This window comes from Carcharodon carcharias, chromosome 14, assembly GCF_017639515.1.
Source record: "Carcharodon carcharias isolate sCarCar2 chromosome 14, sCarCar2.pri, whole genome shotgun sequence".
Lineage (NCBI taxonomy): Eukaryota > Metazoa > Chordata > Chondrichthyes > Lamniformes > Lamnidae > Carcharodon > Carcharodon carcharias.
This window is the reverse complement of record NC_054480.1, coordinates 9,343,607-9,366,061: the sequence shown is the minus strand read 5'-3', so window position 1 is coordinate 9,366,061 and position 22,455 is coordinate 9,343,607. Positions and strand designations below refer to the sequence as shown.

The 22,455-nt window shown below is 49.0% G+C and overlaps 1 protein-coding gene across 1 annotated transcript; it reads right to left on the bottom strand.

The window, feature by feature from the left end:
• Positions 1-3,846: 3,846 nt before the first annotated feature.
• LOC121287341 (syntaphilin-like) lies at positions 3,847-22,074 on the bottom strand. Its single transcript, XM_041205126.1, has 6 exons — positions 22,016-22,074; positions 15,398-15,468; positions 13,017-13,226; positions 12,199-12,348; positions 4,322-4,937; positions 3,847-4,273 (listed from the first exon to the last, which is right to left on the bottom strand). Exons 2-6 carry the CDS (start codon positions 15,436-15,438, stop codon positions 3,929-3,931), a joined length of 1,362 nt encoding a protein of 453 aa, XP_041061060.1. The 5' UTR covers positions 15,439-15,468; positions 22,016-22,074; the 3' UTR covers positions 3,847-3,928.
• Positions 22,075-22,455: the final 381 nt, after the last annotated feature.

The window sequence follows — 22,455 nt, the reverse complement described above, 5'->3', positions numbered from 1 at the left end:
CTGTATTTCTTGGCTCCATATCATCTGATATGGAGATGATATCATCTACCTAACAAGCATGTCAACCTCATTCTTGAAAGCTCCGACTGCTTCCCAGAATCCACATACCTTTTGGGGAAAAGTTTCAGATTTCCACTGTGAAAATCTCCTTCCTGATTTCACTCCTAAATGACTATTTCTATTTTAAGATGGTATCTTCTTGTTCTTGAGTCCTGCCACAGAAGGAATAGTTTTTCTGTATTTACATTATGAAATTCTTTAATTGTTTTAAACACCTTGATCAGATCATCCTTCAATCTTCAAAATTCAAGGGAATAAAAGCCTAGTCTATGCAACCTGTCCTTGGGGGTTTAACCCTTTAAGTGGCAATAAAGGCCCAAAATGAGTTTGGTAGGCCTCAGTCCAACTCTGAGGCCAGATGCCACCAATCCAACACTAATCAGAATCGAAGAGGAAGCAGGATGTCTGTGGTGGGCGTTGAGATCTGAGGCTGAGGTACTTTGTTGGCAAGGATCCAATCTCCCTTTGAATGCAAGTTGGCAAATTTATCCCAATATTTAAAACCTGATCTGGGTGTCAGAAACACAGAAATGAATCTTCTCCACTTCCACGAAACAATGCACCTCACCTCAAACGGTGCAAAGAAGTCACAAAAGTAAAACTCTACAAATAAATAAATGGGGGCAGTACCACATAAAGGAGGAAGGGTCGGACAAGCTGAACGCTATTTACTGCAATTCTCCAGCGATTCTTACAGACACCTGGATTAGGGCCACAGTTACAAACAATTGTTGAACATTGGTAACAGTTCAGGGTGAAGGAGAACTGAGGGGACCTCTAACTGAAAAGTTATTATGCTTAGTAAATTTTACACTACACCTGGTGCAATGGATGCAGCATTTCATAACTGTGCTGCTGACATAGATGTAAAAAAAATGGTTCAATACTTTGTCTTTAAATAACGATAACACCAATATGGAGTCTTTGAAGTGCAGTGGCGATGGTCCCAGGAGTATCTGATACATGAGATGTTTCACAGCCATGCAATGCAGCATAAATTCCCAGCTATCAATCACTGGAACAATCATGAGTGTTATTTTTATACTCTCTCTCTGTATATATATATATATTTGTGTATCGATGATTCATTAACGGTAGTGCAAACAGCTGATTCTGTGGGGGGAATGGTAAAACTTTGAGTCTAATTGTGAAGTGATATGAGAGAGGAAAGGTTGTATGTGTGTGTGTGTGTGTTGGGGTGGTAGTTGGGGGTGAGGGTGGGAGTTGGGGTGAGCGGAGTGTGTGGGAGGGAGTTGGGGGTAGTGGGTGTGTGTTTGGGGGGTGGGGTAGTAGTTGAGGGTGTAGGTGTGGGTTGGGGATGAAGCGTGTGTGTAGGGGTTGGGATGATATGTGTGTGTGGGAGGATGATGGGGGTAGTAGTTGGGGGTGAGAGTGGGAGTTGGGGTGAGGGGTGTGTGGGTGTAGGGGGGTGGTGGGGAGTTGGGGGTGAGAGTGGGAGTTGGGGTGAGGGGTGTGTGTGTGTAGGGGGGTGGTGGGGAGTTGGGGGTGACGGTGGGAGTTGGGGTGAGGGGTGTGTGTGTGTAGGGGGGTGGTGGGGAGTTGGGGGTGAGAGTGGGAGTTTGGGTTAAGGGGTGTGTGTGTGTGGGGGGATGGTGGGGAGTTGCGGGTGAGGGGTGAGGGGTGTGTGTGTGTGGGGGGATGGTGGGGAGTTGCGGGTGAGGGGTGAGGGGTGTGTGTGTGTGGGGGGATGGCGGGGAGTTGGGGGTGAGGGGTGTGTGTGTGTGTGTGTGTGTGTGGGGGGGTGGCGGGGAGTTGGGGGTGAGGGGTGTGTGTGTGTGTGTGTGTGTGTGTAGGGGGGTGGCGGGGAGTTGGGGGTGAGGGGTGTGTGTGTGTGTGTGGGGGCGTGGCGGGGAGTTGGGGGTGAGGGTGGGAGTTGGGGGTGAGGGGTGTGTGTGTGGGGGGGGGTGTGGTGGGGAGTTGGGGGTGACGGTGGGAGTTGGGGGTGAGGGGTGTGTGTGTGTGGGGGGGTGGCGGGGAGTTGGGGGTGAGGGGTGTGTGTGTATGTGTGTGTGTGTGTGGGGGGATGGCAGGGAGTTGGGGGTGAGGGTGGGAGTTGGGGGTGAGGGGTGTGTGTGTGTGGGGGGGTGGCGGGGAGTTGGGGGTGACGGTGGGAGTTGGGGGTGAGGGGTGTGTGTGTGTGGGGGGATGGCGGGGAGTTGGGGGTGAGGGGTGTGTGTGTGGGGGGGGTGGCAGGGAGTTGGGGGTGAGGGTGGGAGTTGGGGGTGAGGGGTGTGTGTGTGTGTGTGTGTGTGTGGGGGGGTGGCGGGGAGTTGGGGGTGAGGGGTGTGTGTGTGTGGGGGGATGGCGGGGAGTTGGGGGTGAGGGGTGTGTGTGTGTGTGGGGGGGTGGCGGGGAGTTGGGGGTGAGGGTGGGAGTTGGGGGTGAGGGGTGTGTGTGTGTGTGGGGGTGGCGGGGAGTTGGGGGTGACGGTGGGAGCTGGGGGTGACGGTGGGAGTTGGGGGTGAGGGTGGGAGTTGGGGGTGAGGGGTGTGTGTGTGGGGGGTTGGCGGGGAGTTGGGGGTGAGGGTGGGAGTTGGGGGTGAGGGGTGTGTGTGTGTGGGGGGATGGCGGGGAGTTGGGGGTGACGGTGGGAGTTGGGGGTGAGGGGTGTGTGTGTGTGGGGGGATGGCGGGGAGTTGGGGGTGACGGTGGGAGTTGGGGGTGAGGGGTGTGTGTGTGTGGGGGGATGGCGGGGAGTTGGGGGTGAGGGTGGGAGTTGGGGGTGAGGGGTGTGTGTGTGTGGGGGGATGGCGGGGAGTTGGGGGTGACGGTGGGAGTTGGGGGTGAGGGTGGGAGTTGGGCGTGTGTGTGTGGGGGGATGGCGGGGAGTTGGGGGTGACGGTGGGAGTTGGGGGTGAGGGTGGGAGTTGGGCGTGTGTGTGTGGGGGGATGGCGGGGAGTTGGGGGTGACGGTGGGAGTTGGGGGTGAGGGGTGTGTGTGTGTGGGGGGATGGCGGGGAGTTGGGGGTGAGGGTGGGAGTTGGGGGTGAGGGGTGTGTGTGTGTGGGGGGATGGCGGGGAGTTGGGGGTGACGGTGGGAGTTGGGGGTGAGGGTGGGAGTTGGGCGTGTGTGTGTGGGGGGTTGGCGGGGAGTTGGGGGTGAGGGTGGGAGTTGGGGGTGAGGGGTGTGTGTGTGGGGGGGGTGGCGGGGAGTTGGGGGTGATGGTGGGAGTTGGGGGTGAGGGGTGTGTGTGTGGGGGGGGTGGCGGGGAGTTGGGGGTGATGGTGGGAGTTGGGGGTGAGGGGTGTGTGTGTGGGGGTGGCGGGGAGTTGGGGGTGAGGGTGGGAGTTGGTGGTGAGGGATGTGTGTGGGGGGGTGGCGGGGAGTTGGGGGTGAGGGTGTGTGTGTGTGGGGGGATGGCGGGGAGTTGGGGGTGACGGTGGGAGTTGGGTGTGTGTGTGTGTGTGCGTGTGTGGGGGGATGGCGGGGAGTTGGGGGTGAGGGTGTGTGTGTGTGGGGTGATGGCGGGGAGTTGGGGGTGACGGTGGGAGTTGGGGGTGTGTGTGTGTGTGCGTGTGTGGGGGGATGGCGGGGAGTTGGGGGTGAGGTGTGTGTGTGTGTGTGGGGGGGTGGCGGGGAGTTGGGGGTGACGGTGGGAGTTGGGGGTGAGGGGTGTGTGTGTGTAGGGGGGTGGCGGGGAGTTGGGGTGAGGGGTGTGTGTGTGTGTAGGGGGGTGGCGGGGAGTTGGGGGTGACGGTGGGAGTTGGGGGTGAGGTGTGTGTGTGTGTGGGGGGGGTGGCGGGGAGTTGGGGGTGACGGTGGGAGTTGGAGGTGAGGGGTGTGTGTGTGTGGGGGGGGTTATGTGTCGAGGAGGGGTGGTGGAGAGGAGGGAGTCAGTGGCTGGGGCTAGGATGGTGGGTGATTTGGGGAAGATGCATTGGCACTGAATCGTCGCAGGGATTGCAGAGCAATAACGCAGCAGCTGCGCAGCAACACGCCGATGTTGTAGAGAGGCTGCGCGCTGCCTCGCTGGGTGCTGACAATCCAGGCTACTGTGGGAACAGCTGGCACTGTCACTGCCAGCAAATCTACAATATAATAGCGGCTCCAGTGGGCCACCTGGGTAGGAGCCTCATCCGGCCCAGGGTGCACAGGTTCCTGTGGCACTCCCGCTCCAGGGGCCTCAGCCACTGCTCCTGCAGGAGCTGAGTGGGAGTCAACTGGCCGCAGATCAGGGGCTTCACCGAGGCTCTGAAGTGTATGATAATCAGGGAGCGGTCTCAGGTTCTCTGTCCCCACCGCGGTGAGGTCATCAGGGTCAAAGGTGTTGGACCTCAAGACCTTCTTTGCTATCACTTCCAAGTCAGGATCACGGGGAGAGAAGTCAGTCTGAATGCCCTGCTCCCGGACAGCACCCATCTGGATCCTGGCCAAAGGGTCACTTCCCTCGGGCATACCGCTTGCACGCAGTAAGGACCTTGCAGTGATGGCAGCAGCCTCAGCCGCACGATCGATTCCAGAGGCGAGGGAGCCACGGTGTGGCAGATCAGTGACATCAATGGCCTGGAGATCACCCCCCTGCTCACTCAGCTTGGTGTAGGTGGAGCTGCGGGTCAGAGACTTGGCTGGGGAGCCAGCAGTAGACTGGGATGCACCATCCTGAGCCAACTCCATACTGTGCAGCAGGGTCTCCAGCTTCTTGTTCTGAATGTTGATGTCAATGAAATACTTCTGGATGCCCTTGTCCTTCTCCACCAAGTTATTCTTCACAGTGTCGATCACCTGCTTTAGCTGCTTGATCTCCTTCCTGGCCTCCTTCAGTGAGAGTTGAGCCTCCACACGATGACATTCCTCCTCAATCCAGTCTTCCTGCATCCTGGACAGCTGCAATTTCAGGTCCTCCACTTCCCCACCTCTGTGAAAACCACAAGGACAGCCCATTAACAATCATAAAATTTCATAGGTACAGGGGAAGGCCATTCAGCCTCTCGAGCCTGTTCTGCACCATTCAGTTACATCTCTACTTGACTTACCAATCTTTGCTCCGTATCACTCAGTGCCCTTAACCAACAAAAATCTGCCCCCCAGGATCCACAGCCTTTTAGGGCAAAGAGTGCTAGATTTCCACTACTTCTTGTGTAAAAAGAAACCCAATTATAACCCCGAAGGACCCAGGTCTGATTTTGAGATTGTGAGCCACTTGTTCTGGATTCATCCCCATGTGGAAACTATTTCTCTTCATCTGCTCTATTGATCTCTTTTCATCATTTTAAACATCTTAACCTCACCCCTCAACCTTTCAAACTCAAGCCAACACAAACAAAGGTTATGCAACTTATCTTTACAACTTAAGTCTTTTAGTCTCATTTAGCCTCAAGCTGTAACCTCAACAAAGCCAATACAACCTTCCTGAGGTGCAGTGCCCAGAACCGAGTACAGTTACTCTGGGTTAGACCTGATCAAGGCTCTGTAACAAGATAGCTAAAGCAAGACTTCCTCCCCATTGTATTCAACTCCCCTGAAATAGAAAAAAAAACAGTATTACAAAAATATGAGCAAGGAGCAGGGATAGGCCAATCAGCCCCTCAAGCCCTGCTCCGCCATCTAATAAGGTCATGGCTGATCTGATAGTATCCTGAAATCTGCATCCCACCTACCCCCAATAACCTATCACCCCCTTGCTTACCAAGAGTCTATTCACCTCTGCCTTAATAATATTCAAAGACTCTGCTTCCATCATCTTTTCAGGAAGAGAGTTCCAAAGACTTGATCGAACCTCTGAACGAAAAAATTTCGCCTCATCTCTGTTTTAAATAGGCGACCCCTTATTTTAAAACAGCGACCCCTAGTTCTACATTCTTCCACAAGAAGAAACATCCTCTCCACATCCACCCTGTCAAGACCCCTCAGGATGTTATTCTATTAGCTTTTTCATCATTTTTTGTGAAAGTCCACTAGCTTTTCATCATTTATGTACCTGGGTACCCATCTCCCTTTTCTCCTCCACAATTCCTAACCTGTCGTGCACTTTGCCATTGTAACTTCAAAAGAAAACCCGCTTAATGTGCGTGAACAGGTTTTCCAAAGTTATGGTGTTTGAGTGGGAGACTTCCTGAGGAAATTCCCATGGTATCTCTTTCTAAGCAAATCCAGGGATCAATTAGATGATAATTGTTTCTTTGCAGACTGGGAGCTTGTAAATCCCTGGCTCCTCCGCAATATCAGAAGATGTTAGAAAATGCCTAACCCGTGTCATATTAGTTTACATCAGGCCGAATGAAATTGGTCAACTCAGTTAGTGCCGAGCCCACATGGTCTCAGTCAGCATCCAGCCCGTGGTAACTGTTAGCATCTGGCCTGAGGTATTGGTCAGTGATAAAAACAAAAAAACTGCGGATGCTGGAAATCCAAAACAAAAACAGAATTACCTGGAAAAACTCAGCAGGTCTGGCAGCATCGGTGGAGAAGAAAAGAGTTGACGTTTCGAGTCCTCATGACCCTTCGACAGAACTTGAGTTCGAGTCCAGGAAAGAGCTGAAATATAAGCTGGTTTAAGGTGTGTGTGTGGGGGGCGGAGAGATAGAGAGACAGAGAGGTGGAGGGGGTTGGTGTGGTTGTAGCGACAAACAAGCAGTGATAGAAGCAGATCATCAAAAGATGTCAACAACAATAGTACAATAGAACACATAGGTGTTAAAGTTAAAGTTGGTGATATTATCTAAACGAATGTGCTAATTAAGAATGGATGGTAGGGCACTCAAGGTATAGCTCTAGTGGGTTTTTTTTTATTTTATATAATGGAAATAGGTGGGAAAAGGAAAATCTTTATAATTTATTGGGAAAAAAAAGAAGGGGGAAACAGAAAGGGGGTGGGGATGGGGGAGGGGACTCACGACCTAAAGTTGTTGAATTCAATATTCAGTCCGGAAGGCTGTAAAGTCCCTAGTCGGAAGATGAGGTGTTGTTCCTCCAGTTTGCGTTGGGCTTCACTGGAACAATGCAGCAAGCCAAGGACAGACATGTGGGCAAGAGAGCAGGGTGGAGTGTTAAAATGGCAAGCGACAGGGAGGTTTGGGTCATTCTTGCGGACAGACCGCAGGTGTTCTGCAAAGCGGTCGCCCAGTTTACGTTTGGTCTCTCCAATGTAGAGGAGACCACATTGGGAGCAACGAATGCAGTAGACTAAGTTGGGGGAAATGCAAGTGAAATGCTGCTTCACTTGAAAGGAGTGTTTGGGTCCTTGGACGGTGAGGAGAGAGGAAGTGAAGGGGCAGGTGTTGCATCTTTTGCGTGGGCAAGGGGTTGTGCCATAGGAGGGGGTTGAGGAGTAGGGGGTGATGGAGGAGTGGACCAGGGTGTCCCGGAGGGAGCGATCCCTACGGAATGCCGATAAGGGGGGTGAAGGGAAGATGTGTTTGGTAGTGGCATCATGCTGGAGTTGGCGGAAATGGCGGAGGATGATCCTTTGAATGCGGAGGCTGGTGGGGTGATAAGTGAGGACAAGGTGGACCCTATCATGTTTCTGGGAGGGAGGAGAAGGAGTGAGGGCGGATGCGCGGGAGATGGGCCGGACACGGTTGAGGGCCCTGTCAACGACCGTGGGTGGAAAACCTCGGTTAAGGAAGAAGGAGGACATGTCAGAGGAACTGTTTTTGAATGTAGCATCATCTGAACAGATGCGACGGAGGCGAAGGAACTGAGAGAATGGGATGGCTGTTGTTGTCTGGCGCACTGACCTCTACCACGCGGAGGCTGAGCGTCAACTCGCAGACACTTCCTCCTACCTCTCCCTGGACCATGACCCCACCACTGAACATCAAGCCACTGTTTCCAGGACTGTCACTGACCTCATCTCCTCTGGGGATCTCCCTCCCACAGCTTCCAACCTGATAGTTGCCCAACCTCGGACGGCCCGCTTCTATCTCCTACCCAAAATCCACAAACAGAACTGCCCCGGTAGACCGATCGTCTCAGCTTGCTCCTGCCCCACAGAACTCATTTCTCGTTATCTTGACTCCCTTCTCTCTCCCCTTGTCCAGTCCCTTCCCACCTACATCCGTGATTCCTCTGACACCTTACGTCACATCAACAATTTCCAGTTCCCTGGCCCCTACCGCTTCCTCTTCACCATGGACGTCCAATCCCTCTACACCTCCATCCCCCACCAGGATGGTCTGAGGGCCCTTAGCTTCTTCCTCGAACAGAGGCCCGAACAATCCCCATCCACCACTACTCTCCTCCGTCTGGCTGAACTTGTTCTCACGCTGAACAATTTCTCCTTCAACTCCTCTCACTTCCTCCAAATAAAAGGTGTGGCTATGGGTACCCGCATGGGCCCCAGCTATGCCTGTCTCTTTATGGGGTATGTGGAACATTCCTTGTTGCAGTCCTACTCCGGCCCCCTTCCACAACTCTTTCTCCGGTACATCGATGATTACTTTGGTGCTGCTTCATGCTCTCGTCAGGACTTGGAAAAATTTATTAATTTTGCTTCCAATCTCCACCCCTCCATCATTTTCACGTGGTCCATCTCTGACACTTCCCTTCCCTTCCTTGACCTCTCTGTCTCAATCTCTGGTGATAGACTGTCCACCAATATCCATTACAAACCCACCGACACCCACAGCTATCTCGACTACAGCTCCTCACACCCCACTTCCTGTAAGGACTCCATCCCATTCTCTCAGTTCCTTCGCCTCCGTCGCATCTGTTCCGATGATGCTACATTCAAAAACAGTTCCTCTGACATGTCCTCCTTCTTCCTTAACCGAGGTTTTCCACCCACGGTCGTTGACAGGGCCCTCAACCGTGTCCGGCCCATCTCCCGCGCATCCGCCCTCACTCCTTCTCCTCCCTCCCAGAAACATGATAGGGTCCCCCTTGTCCTCACTTATCACCCCACCAGCCTCCGCATTCAAAGGATCATCCTCCGCCATTTCCGCCAACTCCAGCATGATGCCACTACCAAACACATCTTCCCTTCACCCCCCTTATCGGCATTCCGTAGGGATCGCTCCCTCCGGGACACCCTGGTCCACTCCTCCATCACCCCCTACTCCTCAACCCCCTCCTATGGCACAACCCCTTGCCCACGCAAAAGATGCAACACCTGCCCCTTCACTTCCTCTCTCCTCACCGTCCAAGGACCCAAACACTCCTTTCAAGTGAAGCAGCATTTCACTTGCATTTCCCCCAACTTAGTCTACTGCATTCGTTGCTCCCAATGTGGTCTCCTCTACATTGGAGAGACCAAACGTAAACTGGGCGACCGCTTTGCAGAACACCTGCGGTCTGTCCGCAAGAATGACCCAAACCTCCCTGTCGCTTGCCATTTTAACACTCCACCCTGCTCTCTTGCCCACATGTCTGTCCTTGGCTTGCTGCATTGTTCCAGTGAAGCCCAACGCAAACTGGAGGAACAACACCTCATCTTCCGACTAGGGACTTTACAGCCTTCCGGACTGAATATTGAATTCAACAACTTTAGGTCGTGAGTCCCCTCCCCCATCCCCACCCCCTTTCTGTTTCCCCCTTCTTTTTTTTCCCAATAAATTATAAAGATTTTCCTTTTCCCACCTATTTCCATTATATAAAATAAAAAAAAACCCACTAGAGCTATACCTTGAGTGCCCTACCATCCATTCTTAATTAGCACATTCGTTTAGATAATATCACCAACTTTAACTTTAACACCTATGTGTTCTATTGTACTATTGTTGTTGACATCTTTTGATGATCTGCTTCTATCACTGCTTGTTTGTCGCTACAACCACACCAACCCCCTCCACCTCTCTGTCTCTCTATCTCTCCGCCCCCCACACACACACCTTAAACCAGCTTATATTTCAGCTCTTTCCTGGACTCGAACTCAAGTTCTGTCGAAGGGTCATGAGGACTCGAAACGTCAACTCTTTTCTTCTCCGCCGATGCTGCCAGACCTGCTGAGTTTTTCCAGGTAATTCTGTTTTTGTATTGGTCAGTGTCTGGCCGGTGGTATCAGTCAGTGTCTGGCCGGTGGTATCAGTCAGTGTCTGGCCCGTGGTGTCAGTCAGAGTCTGGCCTGTGGTATTGGTCAGTGTCTGGCCTGTGGTATCAGTCAGTGTCTGGCCTGTGATATCAGTCAACATCTGGACCATGGTATCAGTTAGCATCTGGCCCCCGGTGTCAGTCAGAGTCTGGCCTGTGGTATCAGTCAGTGTCCAGCCTATGTTATTACTGAGTATCTGGTCTAAGTGTTAGTTCTAAGCTGATTCTGGGCCAACAGGGCTCTGCCTACACCAACCTGTGCAGAAGTAGTCACTGGAGAATCAGTTGAGAGCTATATAGGAGTGGGTTATTGCCAGGCTGTTTGGGAATAGTGAGCTGGGTCATGATATACTGATCAGCGCTTGACCATGCTGTATTGACCAGTGCTGAGCCATGCTGCATTAACCAGCATTGGGCCATGCTGTATTTACCAGCACTGGGCCATGTTGTATTGACCAGCACTGCGCCATGTTGTATTGACCAGCACTGGGCCATGTTGTATGGACCAGCACTGGGCCATGTTGTATTGACTAGCACTGGGCCATGCTGTATTGGACAGTGCTGGGCCATGATGTATTGACCAGCACTGCGCCATGATATACTGACCAGCACTGGGCCATGTTGTATTGGCCAGTGCTGGGCTGTGCTGTATTGACTAGCACTGGGCCATGCTATATTGGCTTGCACTGGGCTATGCTGTATTGGCTAGCACTGGGCCATGTTGTATTGACCAGCACTGGGCCATGTTGTATTGACCAGCACTGGGCCATGTTGCATTGACCAGCACTGGGCCATGTTGTATTGACTAGCACTGGGCCATGCTGTATTGGACAGTGCTGGGCCATGATGTATTGACCAGCACTGCGCCATGATATATTAACCAGCATTGGGTCATGTTGTATTGACCAACACTGGGCCATGTTGTATTGACCAGCACTGGGCCATTTTGTATTGACTAGCACTGGGCCATGCTGTATTGGACAGTGCTGGGCCATGATGTATTGACCAGCACTGCGCCATGATATACTGACCAGCACTGGGTCATGTTGTATTGACCAACACTGGGCCATGTTGTATTGACCAGCACTGGGCCATTTTGTATTGACTAGCACTGGGCCATGCTGTATTGGACAGTGCTGGGCCATGATGTATTGACCAGCACTGCGCCATGATATATTAACCAGCATTGGGTCATGATGTATTGACCAACACTGGGCCATGTTGTATTGACCAGCACTGGGCCATTTTGTATTGACTAGCACTGGGCCATGCTGTATTGGACAGTGCTGGGCCATGATGTATTGACCAGCACTGCGCCATGATATATTGACCAGCACTGGGCCATGTTGTTTTAGCCAGTGCTGGGCTGTGCTGTATTGACTAGCACTGGGCCATGCTGTATTGGCTTGCACTGGGCTATGCTGTATTGGTTAGCACTGGGCTATACTGTATTGACTAGCACTGGGCCATGCTGCATTGGCTAGCACTGGGCTATGCTGTATTGGCCAGTGCTGGGCCATGATGTATTGACCAGCAATGGGCCATGTTGTATTGACCAGCACTGGGCCATTTTGTATTGGCCAGTGCTGGGCTGTGCTGTATTGACTAGCACTGGGCCATGCTGGATTGGCTAGCACTGCACTATGTTGTATTGACCAGTACTGGACCATGTTGTATTGACCAGCACTGGGCCATGTTGTATTGACCAGCACTGGGCCATGTTGTATTGGACAGCACTGGGCCATGCTGTATTGGCCAGCGCTGGGCTATGCTGTATTGGCTAGCACTGGGCTATGCTGTATTGGACAGCACTGGGCTATGCTGTATTGGCTAGCACTGGGCTATGCTGTATTGGACAGCACTGGGCTATGCTGTATTGGCTAGCACTGGGCTATGCTGTATTGGCCTGCGCTGGGCCACGCTGTATTGACTAGCACTGGGCTATGCTGTATTGGCCAGTGCTGGGCCATGATGTACTGACCAGCACTGGGCAATGCTGTATTGGCTAGCACTGGGCTATGCTGTATTGGCCAGTGCTGGGCTATGCTGTACTGGCACGCACCCTCTCCACCACCAGCACTGAGCCATGTCTGTAAACGTTGAGCCCTGACATATTCTGTTCTCGTCACACAATCAGGAATCAGCAATACCTCTCATCCAGTTTCTCCTCTGTCTCCTTTAGCTTTGCCCTCAGGTGTCTGATGCAGACTTCCTTCTGCTGCAGGGGAGTCAGATACTGCTCTGGTGTTGGCGGTTTGATCCCATGGTTTTCGCTACAGGATGAATATTTGCTGGATCGCCTGCAAAACAAGTTGACAAACAGAAAGTGTGAGGAGGGGAAGCAGACTCGCAGCCAGGTCTATCTAAACTGTAGTTAGGGTCACACCTGTAGACAGCTAGTTATCAAAGAAAGACTTGCATTTTTACAGCACTTTTCACAAGTTCAGAATGTTCCAAAGCGCTTTACAGCCAGTGAAGTAATTTTGAAGTATAGTCACTGTTAATATAAGAAATGTAATAGTTACATTGCGCGCAACAAAAATGTGAAAATGACCAGATAACTTGCTTTTTCATGATTTTAGTTGAAGGCTAAATGTTGACCAGGACACCAGAGCGAGAAAGCCCTGCTGCTCTTCTCTGTAATTGTGCCTCGAGAATCTTTTACATCCACCTGAGAGGGCAGACGGGGCCTCAGTTTTCAACATCTCATCTGAAAGATGGTAACTTCAGTGATGCAGCGCTCCCTCAGTACCGGTACCAGGCATGTCAGCCTGGATTTGGTGCTCTAGTCTCCACAGTGGGTCTCAAATTCACCACATCCTGAATCAAGAGGTGAGGACATTAGCCACTGAGACATGGCCAACACAGGCATGGTTTGTTTTCACGGTTGCTCCAATTTGTTAAGCTGCAGGTACCAGTTATCAGGATCAGCATGGCCTACAAAGGGCCTGGCATTTCTTGCATTTACCTGGGGGTCGGGCTGCTGTCACTGCCCTTGTAAGAACCCGAGTTGCTGCTGCTGCTGAGGGAAGATGTAGCGCAGCTGTCCCGTAGCCCAACTGGAGGTGAGGTACGTCTGGATGGCTGGAGGAGAGGCTGAGTCTCCTGCTGTGCAGAGGTCGGGGCCAGAGCCGATTTAAACAGGGAGGAGAAACCGCTTCTTCCATGGACACCCCGACTAGAGACAGGGGAAAGTTAACAATCAGGAGGTGAATCAGAACCCATCATCTGTTTACAGTTAGAACACACAAATTAAACTGAGACCACTGAGTTTGAAGAGGATCCTGAACTCATCTTTGCCCACTGCAGAGTTTTGAGTCCGAACTCCTGTTTAACCAGCAAAATATCTCATCCTGACATCCGAGTGACCTGGAATTCCCCAATCAGGTAAGCCGCCCCTTCCCCTCCTTGAACAATCCCACAGGCATCTGCCTCACACTGTTCCTCATCAAAATTGACAGAAATCTCTGTTAGGGTACATTTGAGCTGATTAAGATCTGTCCAGACAGAAAGTAATCAATGTTAATGGTGAAATAAAAATGTTAAGGAATAGGCAATTTTACAAAATCACAAAACAAACATGAACAAACACGAGATTCTTGTGTGCCGCTGACTATCTTAAAGGTAGGACATAATTTTAAAAGTTTTACACTGATGTGTATTCATGGAATGCAAATGTATTGCAAGTATGAACCCGTCACAGGACAGCATGAGGATCAACATGCCACATACACGCCGCTGACTTTATTTCTGCGTCTCAACTCACCATTGGGAAATCAGGATCTTGCATCCCGCCTAGTTAAGTCACTCAGCACGCCATGTTTCCTGCTCTTCTGGGTTCCATAAAATCCTATCCCCACCCCCACCCCGCCCACTGTTTCATGCCCAAAATGACTTTTGATCAGACCCGGAAAAATAGAGTCTGGGCATCTGTTCAAACTTCTACTGTTGATACAGTTGCCAGATGGTCTCATTATGAATCTTGGCTAGGCTCCAAGAATGGCTAATGGACTCATCCCAGCAGGCAATCTGGACCATGCTTGCAGGGGAGTGCTAACTTTGTGCGATTAACATCTTTATTACCTTGTAATAACCTGATTTTTTTAAGAATTTTTTTTTCAATATCTGTGTGTTTATTTACACAAGATTAAGAAGTGGAGCGAAGTGGATTAAAGCAGTTGTCATTGATATTATGAATGGCTGTATATGACTGATACTTCTAATAGCTTGTAAGATTAGCAATTGTTCTCAGTAGAGATTTTCAAAGTCTCATTGCTTATTGTGTCAGTTTCAGAAGCATCTCAAAGACTTGCCAGCCTTGCCAATGGCTTACTGTTCTGCACATAGTTGATATGGAAGAGTGGGTATGAAGGATGCATAGGAGGCATCGAAGGGGGATGTGGGATATGAGGGCATTGGAGGGGGCATGAAGGGTGTGGAGTGTGAAGACATGTGAAGGTTGAGGGCTAGTGGTCTAAGAGTCATGATTATAACTAGACCGATGACCCAGTAAAGAGAGGCAGGCCTTCTAACCTGCTAGCCTCGCCATCCACCTCTGTTGCTACCTCAGGCTGCCCTCCGACAGCAGTGGTCCCGTCTCCAGCCCATGCTCACATCCCTGACATGAAAATAGGGTGGGTATGCACCAGGAAAGAGGCAAGGTCATGGGGGTCAGGAAAATTCCAAACTCCCGATATCTTTCTCCTAGATGAAAATCTAGCCCCCCCAGTGCAGTGAAAAATGGTGATGTAGTGGAGATGTCACTGGACTAGTAATCCAGAGGCCCAGGCTAATGCTCTGCAGACATGGGTTGAAATCCCACTCTGGCAACTCGTGGAACTTGAATTCAATCAATAAAATCTGGAATTGAAAACTAGTCTCCGTAAAGGTGAAACTATTATTGATTGTGAGAAAAAAACCATCTGTTTCACAGATGTCCTTTAGGAAAGGAAATCTGATGTTCTTATCCAGTCTGGCCTACATGTGACTCCAGACCTACAGTGATGTGGTTGACTCTTAACTGCCCCTCTGAAATGGCCTAACAAGCCACTCAGCTTAGCAACACCCGCATCCCACCAAAGAATTAAAAAGGACATAAATGCAAAGATGCTAATTTCTTCAACTGCTCCCTGAGGGATGTAATAAGTAAATAGATCTCAGAATAAAGAGGTGTCTTCTGAATTCCTCAGTGGATTTATTCGTGACCATCCTATATTTCTGCACTCTAGTTTTAAGCTTTCTGTAATTGCATCTTCCCTTTATAACCTTAAAAGACCTTTATCAGGTTAGCCTTTGATTCTCTCCTGCACAAAAGCCTTTATGATCTGTGTTAGCTGCCGCTGTGTATACCTCCGTGGTCCTGGAGATCTTCTGCTCCCTGATCCTGACATGGGGTTTTCTGTATTGAGCCAACAGGGGACCTGAGAAAACAAAAGTAAGATCCACCTTAGACGACTGTTCCCAGTCCCAGCTGGTGAGCTCTAAGGGTTGCTAACTCTGGTTGAATATATTCTAGTTTACATCACATGATCTCCTCCCTCAAACAGCCCCACTCCCATATTCCCTGCCATTGGTCATCAACTTGTGCATCCATTGCCCACCTTCCTACAGCCAATTGGAAACTGAACAGGCTCTTCAATACCCAATTGGATAATTCTTGACTCTTCATCACACAGCCTTCTCTCCCCATCTCCAAAATTTTTAGAACTGATAAACAGAAATTTTCAAAGAAAATGAATAAAAGTACACACAATTCTTGTTATTTTTTTTTTGTCCCTGGGTGTTGCTCGCCACAATGTCCTGGACATTGATCTTCAATTCCTGGAGGCTACTGGGTAATCCTGGAGAGCTGGCAACAATAGTGAGCGCACAGCTCCAAGTTCTGCAGGAAACCCATGATCTTGCTCCTTCGCTGTAAAGATGGTAATGTGATACCTGCTGCTGCTGACCTCAGGCAACCCCAAACCCAGCCCGAAGTTCCACTTACAGGGCGTATCCATGGGTGGGGGAGGGGAAGGTGGCGGTGGATGAGCAGGCACCTCAGCAATGCAGCTGGATAGAGACAGGCTGGGGATCTGGTTATTTGGAGTGCTCACGTTATTAATGCTCTATGTGTTGCTGATCTTATTCTTTTAGCCTTTTCCCAACCTGCTAATATTTGCCTGTAATAAGTTTATGAGAAAACATGAAGCATGGGAGGTCACTGGGCCCATTAAACTTACACCTTCTACACCACCCACTTTGGTGATGTTGGCTCCTCCAAACTGCTGGCAACCATTCATTCAGTTGTCTAGGCCCTAGGCTCTGGAGTTCCCTCAGAATCACAGAATTATTATGGTGCACAAGGAGGCCATTTGGCCCATCATGTCTGCACTGGCTCTCCAAATGAGCATTATGATTTAGTGCCATTCTCCTGCCTTTTCCCCATACTCTTGCACATTGTTTCTATTCACATTATCATCTAATGCCCTCTTGAATACCTCGATTGAACCTCCCTCAGCTTTTTCTCACATTGCATTTTCTTCTTCTGCAAATCATTTTAAGTCTGTGCCCTCATTCTTGATCCTTATATGAGTGGGAACACTTTCTCCCTATCCACTCTATGCAGCCCCCTCATGATTTTGAACACCTCTATCAAATCTCCTCTTAGCCTTCACCTCTCCAAGGAGAACAGTCCCAACCTCTACAATCTATCTTCAGAACTGAAGTTTCTCATCCCTGGAACCATTCTTCAAAATCTCTTCTGCATTCTCTCCAATGAGTTCACATCCTTCCTATAGCGTGGCACCCAGAACTGTACCCAATACTCCAGCTAAGGCCTAACTAGTGCCTTATATAAGCTCAGCATAACCTCCCTGCTCTTGTACTCTATGACCCCATTAATAAAGCCCAGGGTACTATATGCTTTATTAACTGCCCTCTTCAACTGTCCTGCCACCTTCAATGATCTATGCACATATACACCTAGGTCCCTCTGCTCCTGCACCCCCTTAAGAGTTTCACCCCTTATTTCATATTGCCTTTCCATGTTCTTCCTACCAAAATGCATCACCTCACACTTCTCCATTGAACTTCATCTGCCACCTATCTGTCCACTCCACCAACTTGTCTATGTCCTTTTGAAGTTCTCTTCACGGTTTAGAATGCATCTAAGCTTCGTATCATCCGCACACTTTGAAATTGTCCCCTGCACCCCATGATCTAGATCAATAATATATACCAGGAAAAGCAAGGGTCCCAATACTGACCCTTGCGGAACTCCACTACAAACCTTCCTCCAGTCCAAAAAATGTCCATTGACCATTACCCTCTGTTTCTTATTACTCAGCCAATTTTGTATCCACGTTGCTACTGTCCCTTTTGTTCCATGAGCTACAAATTTTCTCATAAGTCTGTTGTGTGGCACTGTATCAAATGCCTTTTGAAAGCCCATGTACACCACAGCAACAGCATTACCCTCATCAACCCTCTCTGTCCCCTCTTCAAAAAAACTCCAACAAGTTAGCTAAACATGATTTCCCCTTCAGAAATCCATGATGGCTCTTCCTAATCACCCACATTTTTCCATGTGACTACAGATTCTATACTGAATAATCATTTCTCAAAACTTTCCCACACTGAAGTTAAACTGACTGGTCTGTAATTGCTGAGCTTATCCTTAGACCCTTTTTTAAACAAGGACGTAATGTTTGCAATTCTCCAGTCCTCCATAAGTCCCTCCTCAAGTTTCAACACCAGACTCTCCTTTAAGATACTCCTCAAGTCTCTTTCATCAAGCATTTGGTCACCCATAAGATCTTTTTCTTATGCTCTGTGCACTGGGATGTCTTTCTTTATTTAAAAGATGCTATATTGTTGATGCTGTTCTGTGTTGTTCTGAGTGCAGTCCCCATAGATTAAATAGAAGGGTTTAGGAGTATGGTAGCGACAGGGTATATTACTAGTAATCCCAAAACTTGGGAATAATGATCTGGAGACATGAGTTCAGGTCCCACTTTGGTAGCAGCAAAATTTAAATTCAATTAAATAAAATCTGGAATTTGATAAAAGTTAGAAGCAGTAATGGTGACCGTGAAACTAGCAGATCGTTGAAAAAAAAAACAATTTGTTCCCATTAGGGAAGGAAATCTGCCTTCCTTGCCCGGCATGGCCTATGAATCCAGATCCTCAGCAATGTGGTTGACTCTTAACTGTCCTCTAAATGGACCTAGCAAGGCACTAGGGACTAAATTCGAGAAGGTGAATCACTACAATCTTCTCAAGGGCAACAAATGCTGGCTTTGCCAAACATCCACATCATGAGTTAATTTAAAAAGTTGTCAGGCAGGGACAAGGTGTTTTCCTCATCAAGATTTCAAAGCATTTTCCCCTCTGCTGTGTGACAGGCAGATGATAAATTCAGTGAAGCCAGGCTGCAAAAATATAGAACAAAACCTGCAGTCACTTGCTGCCATTTAGACAAAAATAACCCTCAATCACCCAGACAGGTGACTCTATCCGACAGGCTGTACTTCCTTCACTGATTAATCTCCTGCATTATTTCCATGTGTTTTTGGGAATGCTGAATTAAGTTCATGTGCTTCCTAATTATAAAAGTTTGTGTAACAGGCAGGTGCAGGAGTATTTAATAAAATCACTGCCGACTCCTCGGTATGATCCACCATACTTGGAGAGCCCTTGGGTGGGATTTAATTTTGGCGAAGAGGATCTCCTTACTGTGCCAAGCAGCCTTTGCACTTTTTTGGAAACCTCATCCATGGGCAGGATGAGGTTTCCAAAAGCAAATAAAAATAAAATAAAAACTTTATTTTTCCATTAATAACATGTGCCTGCTCATGTGACGGAGTCACAAGAGGGGACATGGTTCATTACTTTTTTAAAAATTTATTTTTTCCATATATCTTCATCTCCCTGAGGCAGCTCTCCATTTCCTGCCTTTGGTCCATATTCTCAACACCCTTACCCTATAAAAATCTATCAATCTCAGTTCTAAAAGCCCCAATTGTCCCTCAGCATCCACAGCCTTTTGTGAAGAGCATATTCTGTATGTGAAAAAGTGCTTCCCAAGTTTGATTCTTCATAGTCTGGCTCTAATTTTGAGATAATGGCCACTTGTTTTGGATTCCCCACCAGAGGAAATAGTTTCTTTGTATCTACCCTGTTGAATCCTTTTATTATTCTGAGCATCTGACGTCCCTGCTGTTCAAGGTCTTGAAGTCATGGAAACCATGTCACGAGATGCTCCCAGCCAAGTCTAACAGCACTTGTCCATCCACTGGCACTTCAACAATTCTTAAAATCCATGCCTTTGACCAAGCCTTTCGTCACCTATCCTTCTGAGGTTTGGTGTCAAATTTTGTTTGATAATGCTTCTGTGAAGCGCCTTCTGATATCTTACTATCTAAAATTGCTACATAAATGCAAGTTTTTGTAGATCACACTTCAGTATCTCTTGTGAATGGTGTGTGTGTGTGTATATGTGTGTGTGTGTGTGTGTGTGTGTGTGTGTGTGTGTGTGAGAGTGAGGCATTGGTTAATCACTTATAGGAACCTACCATTGTAAGATTTGACAGGCAGGGTGATAATCTAGATTGAGCTGTGATGACGGGCTTAATCCACATTTTAAGGGCAAACTCAGGCAGGCTGCTGGCCATCTATTATTGTGGATGTGGCAGCATTAGGCATCTTCCTTGTAGGCTGGCTGCAGGTCCTTCCACCGCAGCAAAGTCTCTCAGTATGGTTAATGACGTGTTGGAGGATGGGCAGCTGCTGGTAGATATGGCTCCAGCTATTGCAGGGGCATCTCATGACCTGGATCCTTCACTTCAAAGGTGTCGTACTTTTTGAACCTGTATCCTTTACCTCAATGCTGCCCTGCCCCATGGACCCTGGCCCTTCACCTGGGCTGTTTCAAATTTCGGATTGTGGGCTCAGAATGCGAAACAAGCAGATTTTTAAAAATGCAAAGTTCAAACACAATAAACAGGCTTCAGCATTCTAAATAGCTGTCATTTTGTTACATACAGTGCACGTGTGAATATAATCACAGCGAGCAGCCAGTTGGTAGGCTTAAGCAAATATGTTTGTTTTATCGCACATAAAGGTCAGGAAATCTGTACCCAAGCATATTTTAAATAGAAACCTCCTATTCCAATGGTGGATCCAGACTTAACAATGGGGGGAATCATCCCAGATTTGCAGCATGTGCGGTAGCTGTTGTGAAGAAAGACGTTTTACCCGCTGGCTGCAATGGTGGGTTTTCGTGCCGCAATCATCCCCTTCCCGCCTCATTAATTATGCAGTCATAGGAAACATGCCGTCTCACTGGTGGGCGGCCTCCGATTTGCCCACCACACTGCTTCCTCACGTCTGGAATTATATTTAAACTACAGCCTTCCGCTCACTTCTCAATGCTTGCAGCCCAGGACTGCTCCATGGCCCCAAAAGCCAAGAAGAATGCAGCCCCCGAATTAAGTGACACATCCCTGGGATGCCTTCTGGACGCCATGGAGGCCCACCGCAATGTCCTCTACCCCTGTTCTGGCTGCAGGAGTCCAGCAATCTCACCACTGTGGCTTGGCCAGGGTAAGTCAACCATCTCATCAATCTCAACTCAACCGCTCACCAGGTTATCACACATTCACTGGCATCTCACTCACAGCCAGTTCAAGAGACATCACCACTCACTGTCTCACACATGCTCTCGCATCTCCATCTGGCCTCATCTCCTCTGGTGACTGCCTCCTAAGCCCTCACCCTCTTGAGGCCACTTGCACAGATCAGCATATGCCCTCACACACATCCTGAGATACCCTCCTTCCCCAATACAGCCCTCACCCTGCACTCCCTTCCCTTGCCTGAGGCCACTTCTCCCCCTTCCTCAAACAAGCTTTAGCCCTGCAGCTGTTGAAAAGCCACCTCCGCCTTACGGCTGGTCTGGTAGCTGAAGACCTGCCCATCAGCCTCCCTAAAAGTGATGTGGTGCTGGCTGCAAAGCCTGGCGCTGATGACTGTGAGTGCTGCCTGAAGCAAGGTAGGCAGACAAATCTTGAAGTCCCAAGTGAAGTGCAGCCAGCCAGGTGTGCACATCGCTTATGTACGGTTATGAAACACGTCGGTGTTGTGCCCGGATAATCCAGCGTGGGCGGGGGGATGATTCTGGCGAGCAGGGCTTATAATGAAATGCTAAAGTATTGACATTAGGTTCCAGATACCTAGCTGCAGGAAACGCAGCCTGTCATTGATGGGTGGAGTGGATGATCGCAAACTGGCTTCATGACAGGGTAAAACAGATTTTTGCCCTTCTTGCCATATTGTCCGCACATGCCTATCATGACGCCTGCTGCCAAAGGGACAGGACGATTCCACCCTATGGATCCAAAGGCACCGTCTCAAAACACAAAGGTAATAACTGCACTAGCTGTAAAGAATCAATCAATCACTGCTTGAGGAAGTCTTGTTTTCATTTACAACCCTTGTTAAGTGGATGAAGTCAATGGTGATGGGGGAGAGGAAGCAGTCACATAAGAGCAGGTTTGACAAAGTAGATTGGGAGAAACTATTTCTGCTGACAGGATGGTTGGTAACCAGAAAACACAAATCTCAGATAGGTTACAAGAGAACCAGGAGGGGAGAAGAAGGGAAATATTTTTACACAGCATGTTATTATGATCTGAAACACATTGCCTGATAGGTGGAAGCAAGTTCAATAGTAACTTTCAAAAAAGTAATTGACTAACTTCTTGAAAAGGGTAAATTTGCATGGCTGTGCAAAAAGAACAGGGGACAAGTAGGACTAATTGGATAGCTCTTTCAAAGAGCTGACACAAATATGATGGGTTCAATGGCCTGCTTCTGTGCTAAATGATTCTATAATGGTTCAACCAAACTCTTCCATGCACGGAGAAATGGTCAAATCTGATGACTGTCCATGGGACAACAGAATATTCCAGCCTTAATTCACCTTACCGAGGCTCAAGGTTCTCTCCTGTTTTTATTTCCTCCCGTTGGGCTGCCGGTGAAGATCCATTGTTCTCAATTGTTATATTTATCCTGGAATTCCATTCAGTGACAGCAGTGACACCTCCTGTGAAGAGACAATTATAGCAGTACAGCTTTTCAGTAAACTACTCGGTACCAATCACAGTGAGTCACTGCTGGAAACTGTCACAAGCAGAGTTCATTCTGCAGGGACCACCAATGGCATTTGGTAACAGTCAGTTAAACATATCATTACTTCACAGCCCAGTTGCGACTCGGGTGGGTGAAACCTGTGCGAAGAGATTGCTGGTGCAATCTGTCCATGGAATGTGATCACAGATAGTTAAAGCTGACATTCAGTCACACATGACTGAAGCTTTGGTCTTTGTCACGTGCATTTTTCTTTTACAGATACAGCAATTTCCCTT

Excerpts from the sequence above, each read along its gene's own strand:
- LOC121287341 (XM_041205126.1), bottom strand. The coding sequence starts at position 15,438 with ATGTCAGGATCAGGGAGCAGAAGATCTCCAGGACCACGGAG. Across the intron at positions 12,349-13,016 it reads GACAGCAGCCCGACCCCCAG|GCGATCCAGCAAATATTCAT; the intron begins GTAAATGCAAGA and ends CTTGTTTTGCAG. Across the intron at positions 4,274-4,321 it reads ACCCTGATGACCTCACCGCG|AGCCTCGGTGAAGCCCCTGA; the intron begins GTGGGGACAGAG and ends CATACACTTCAG.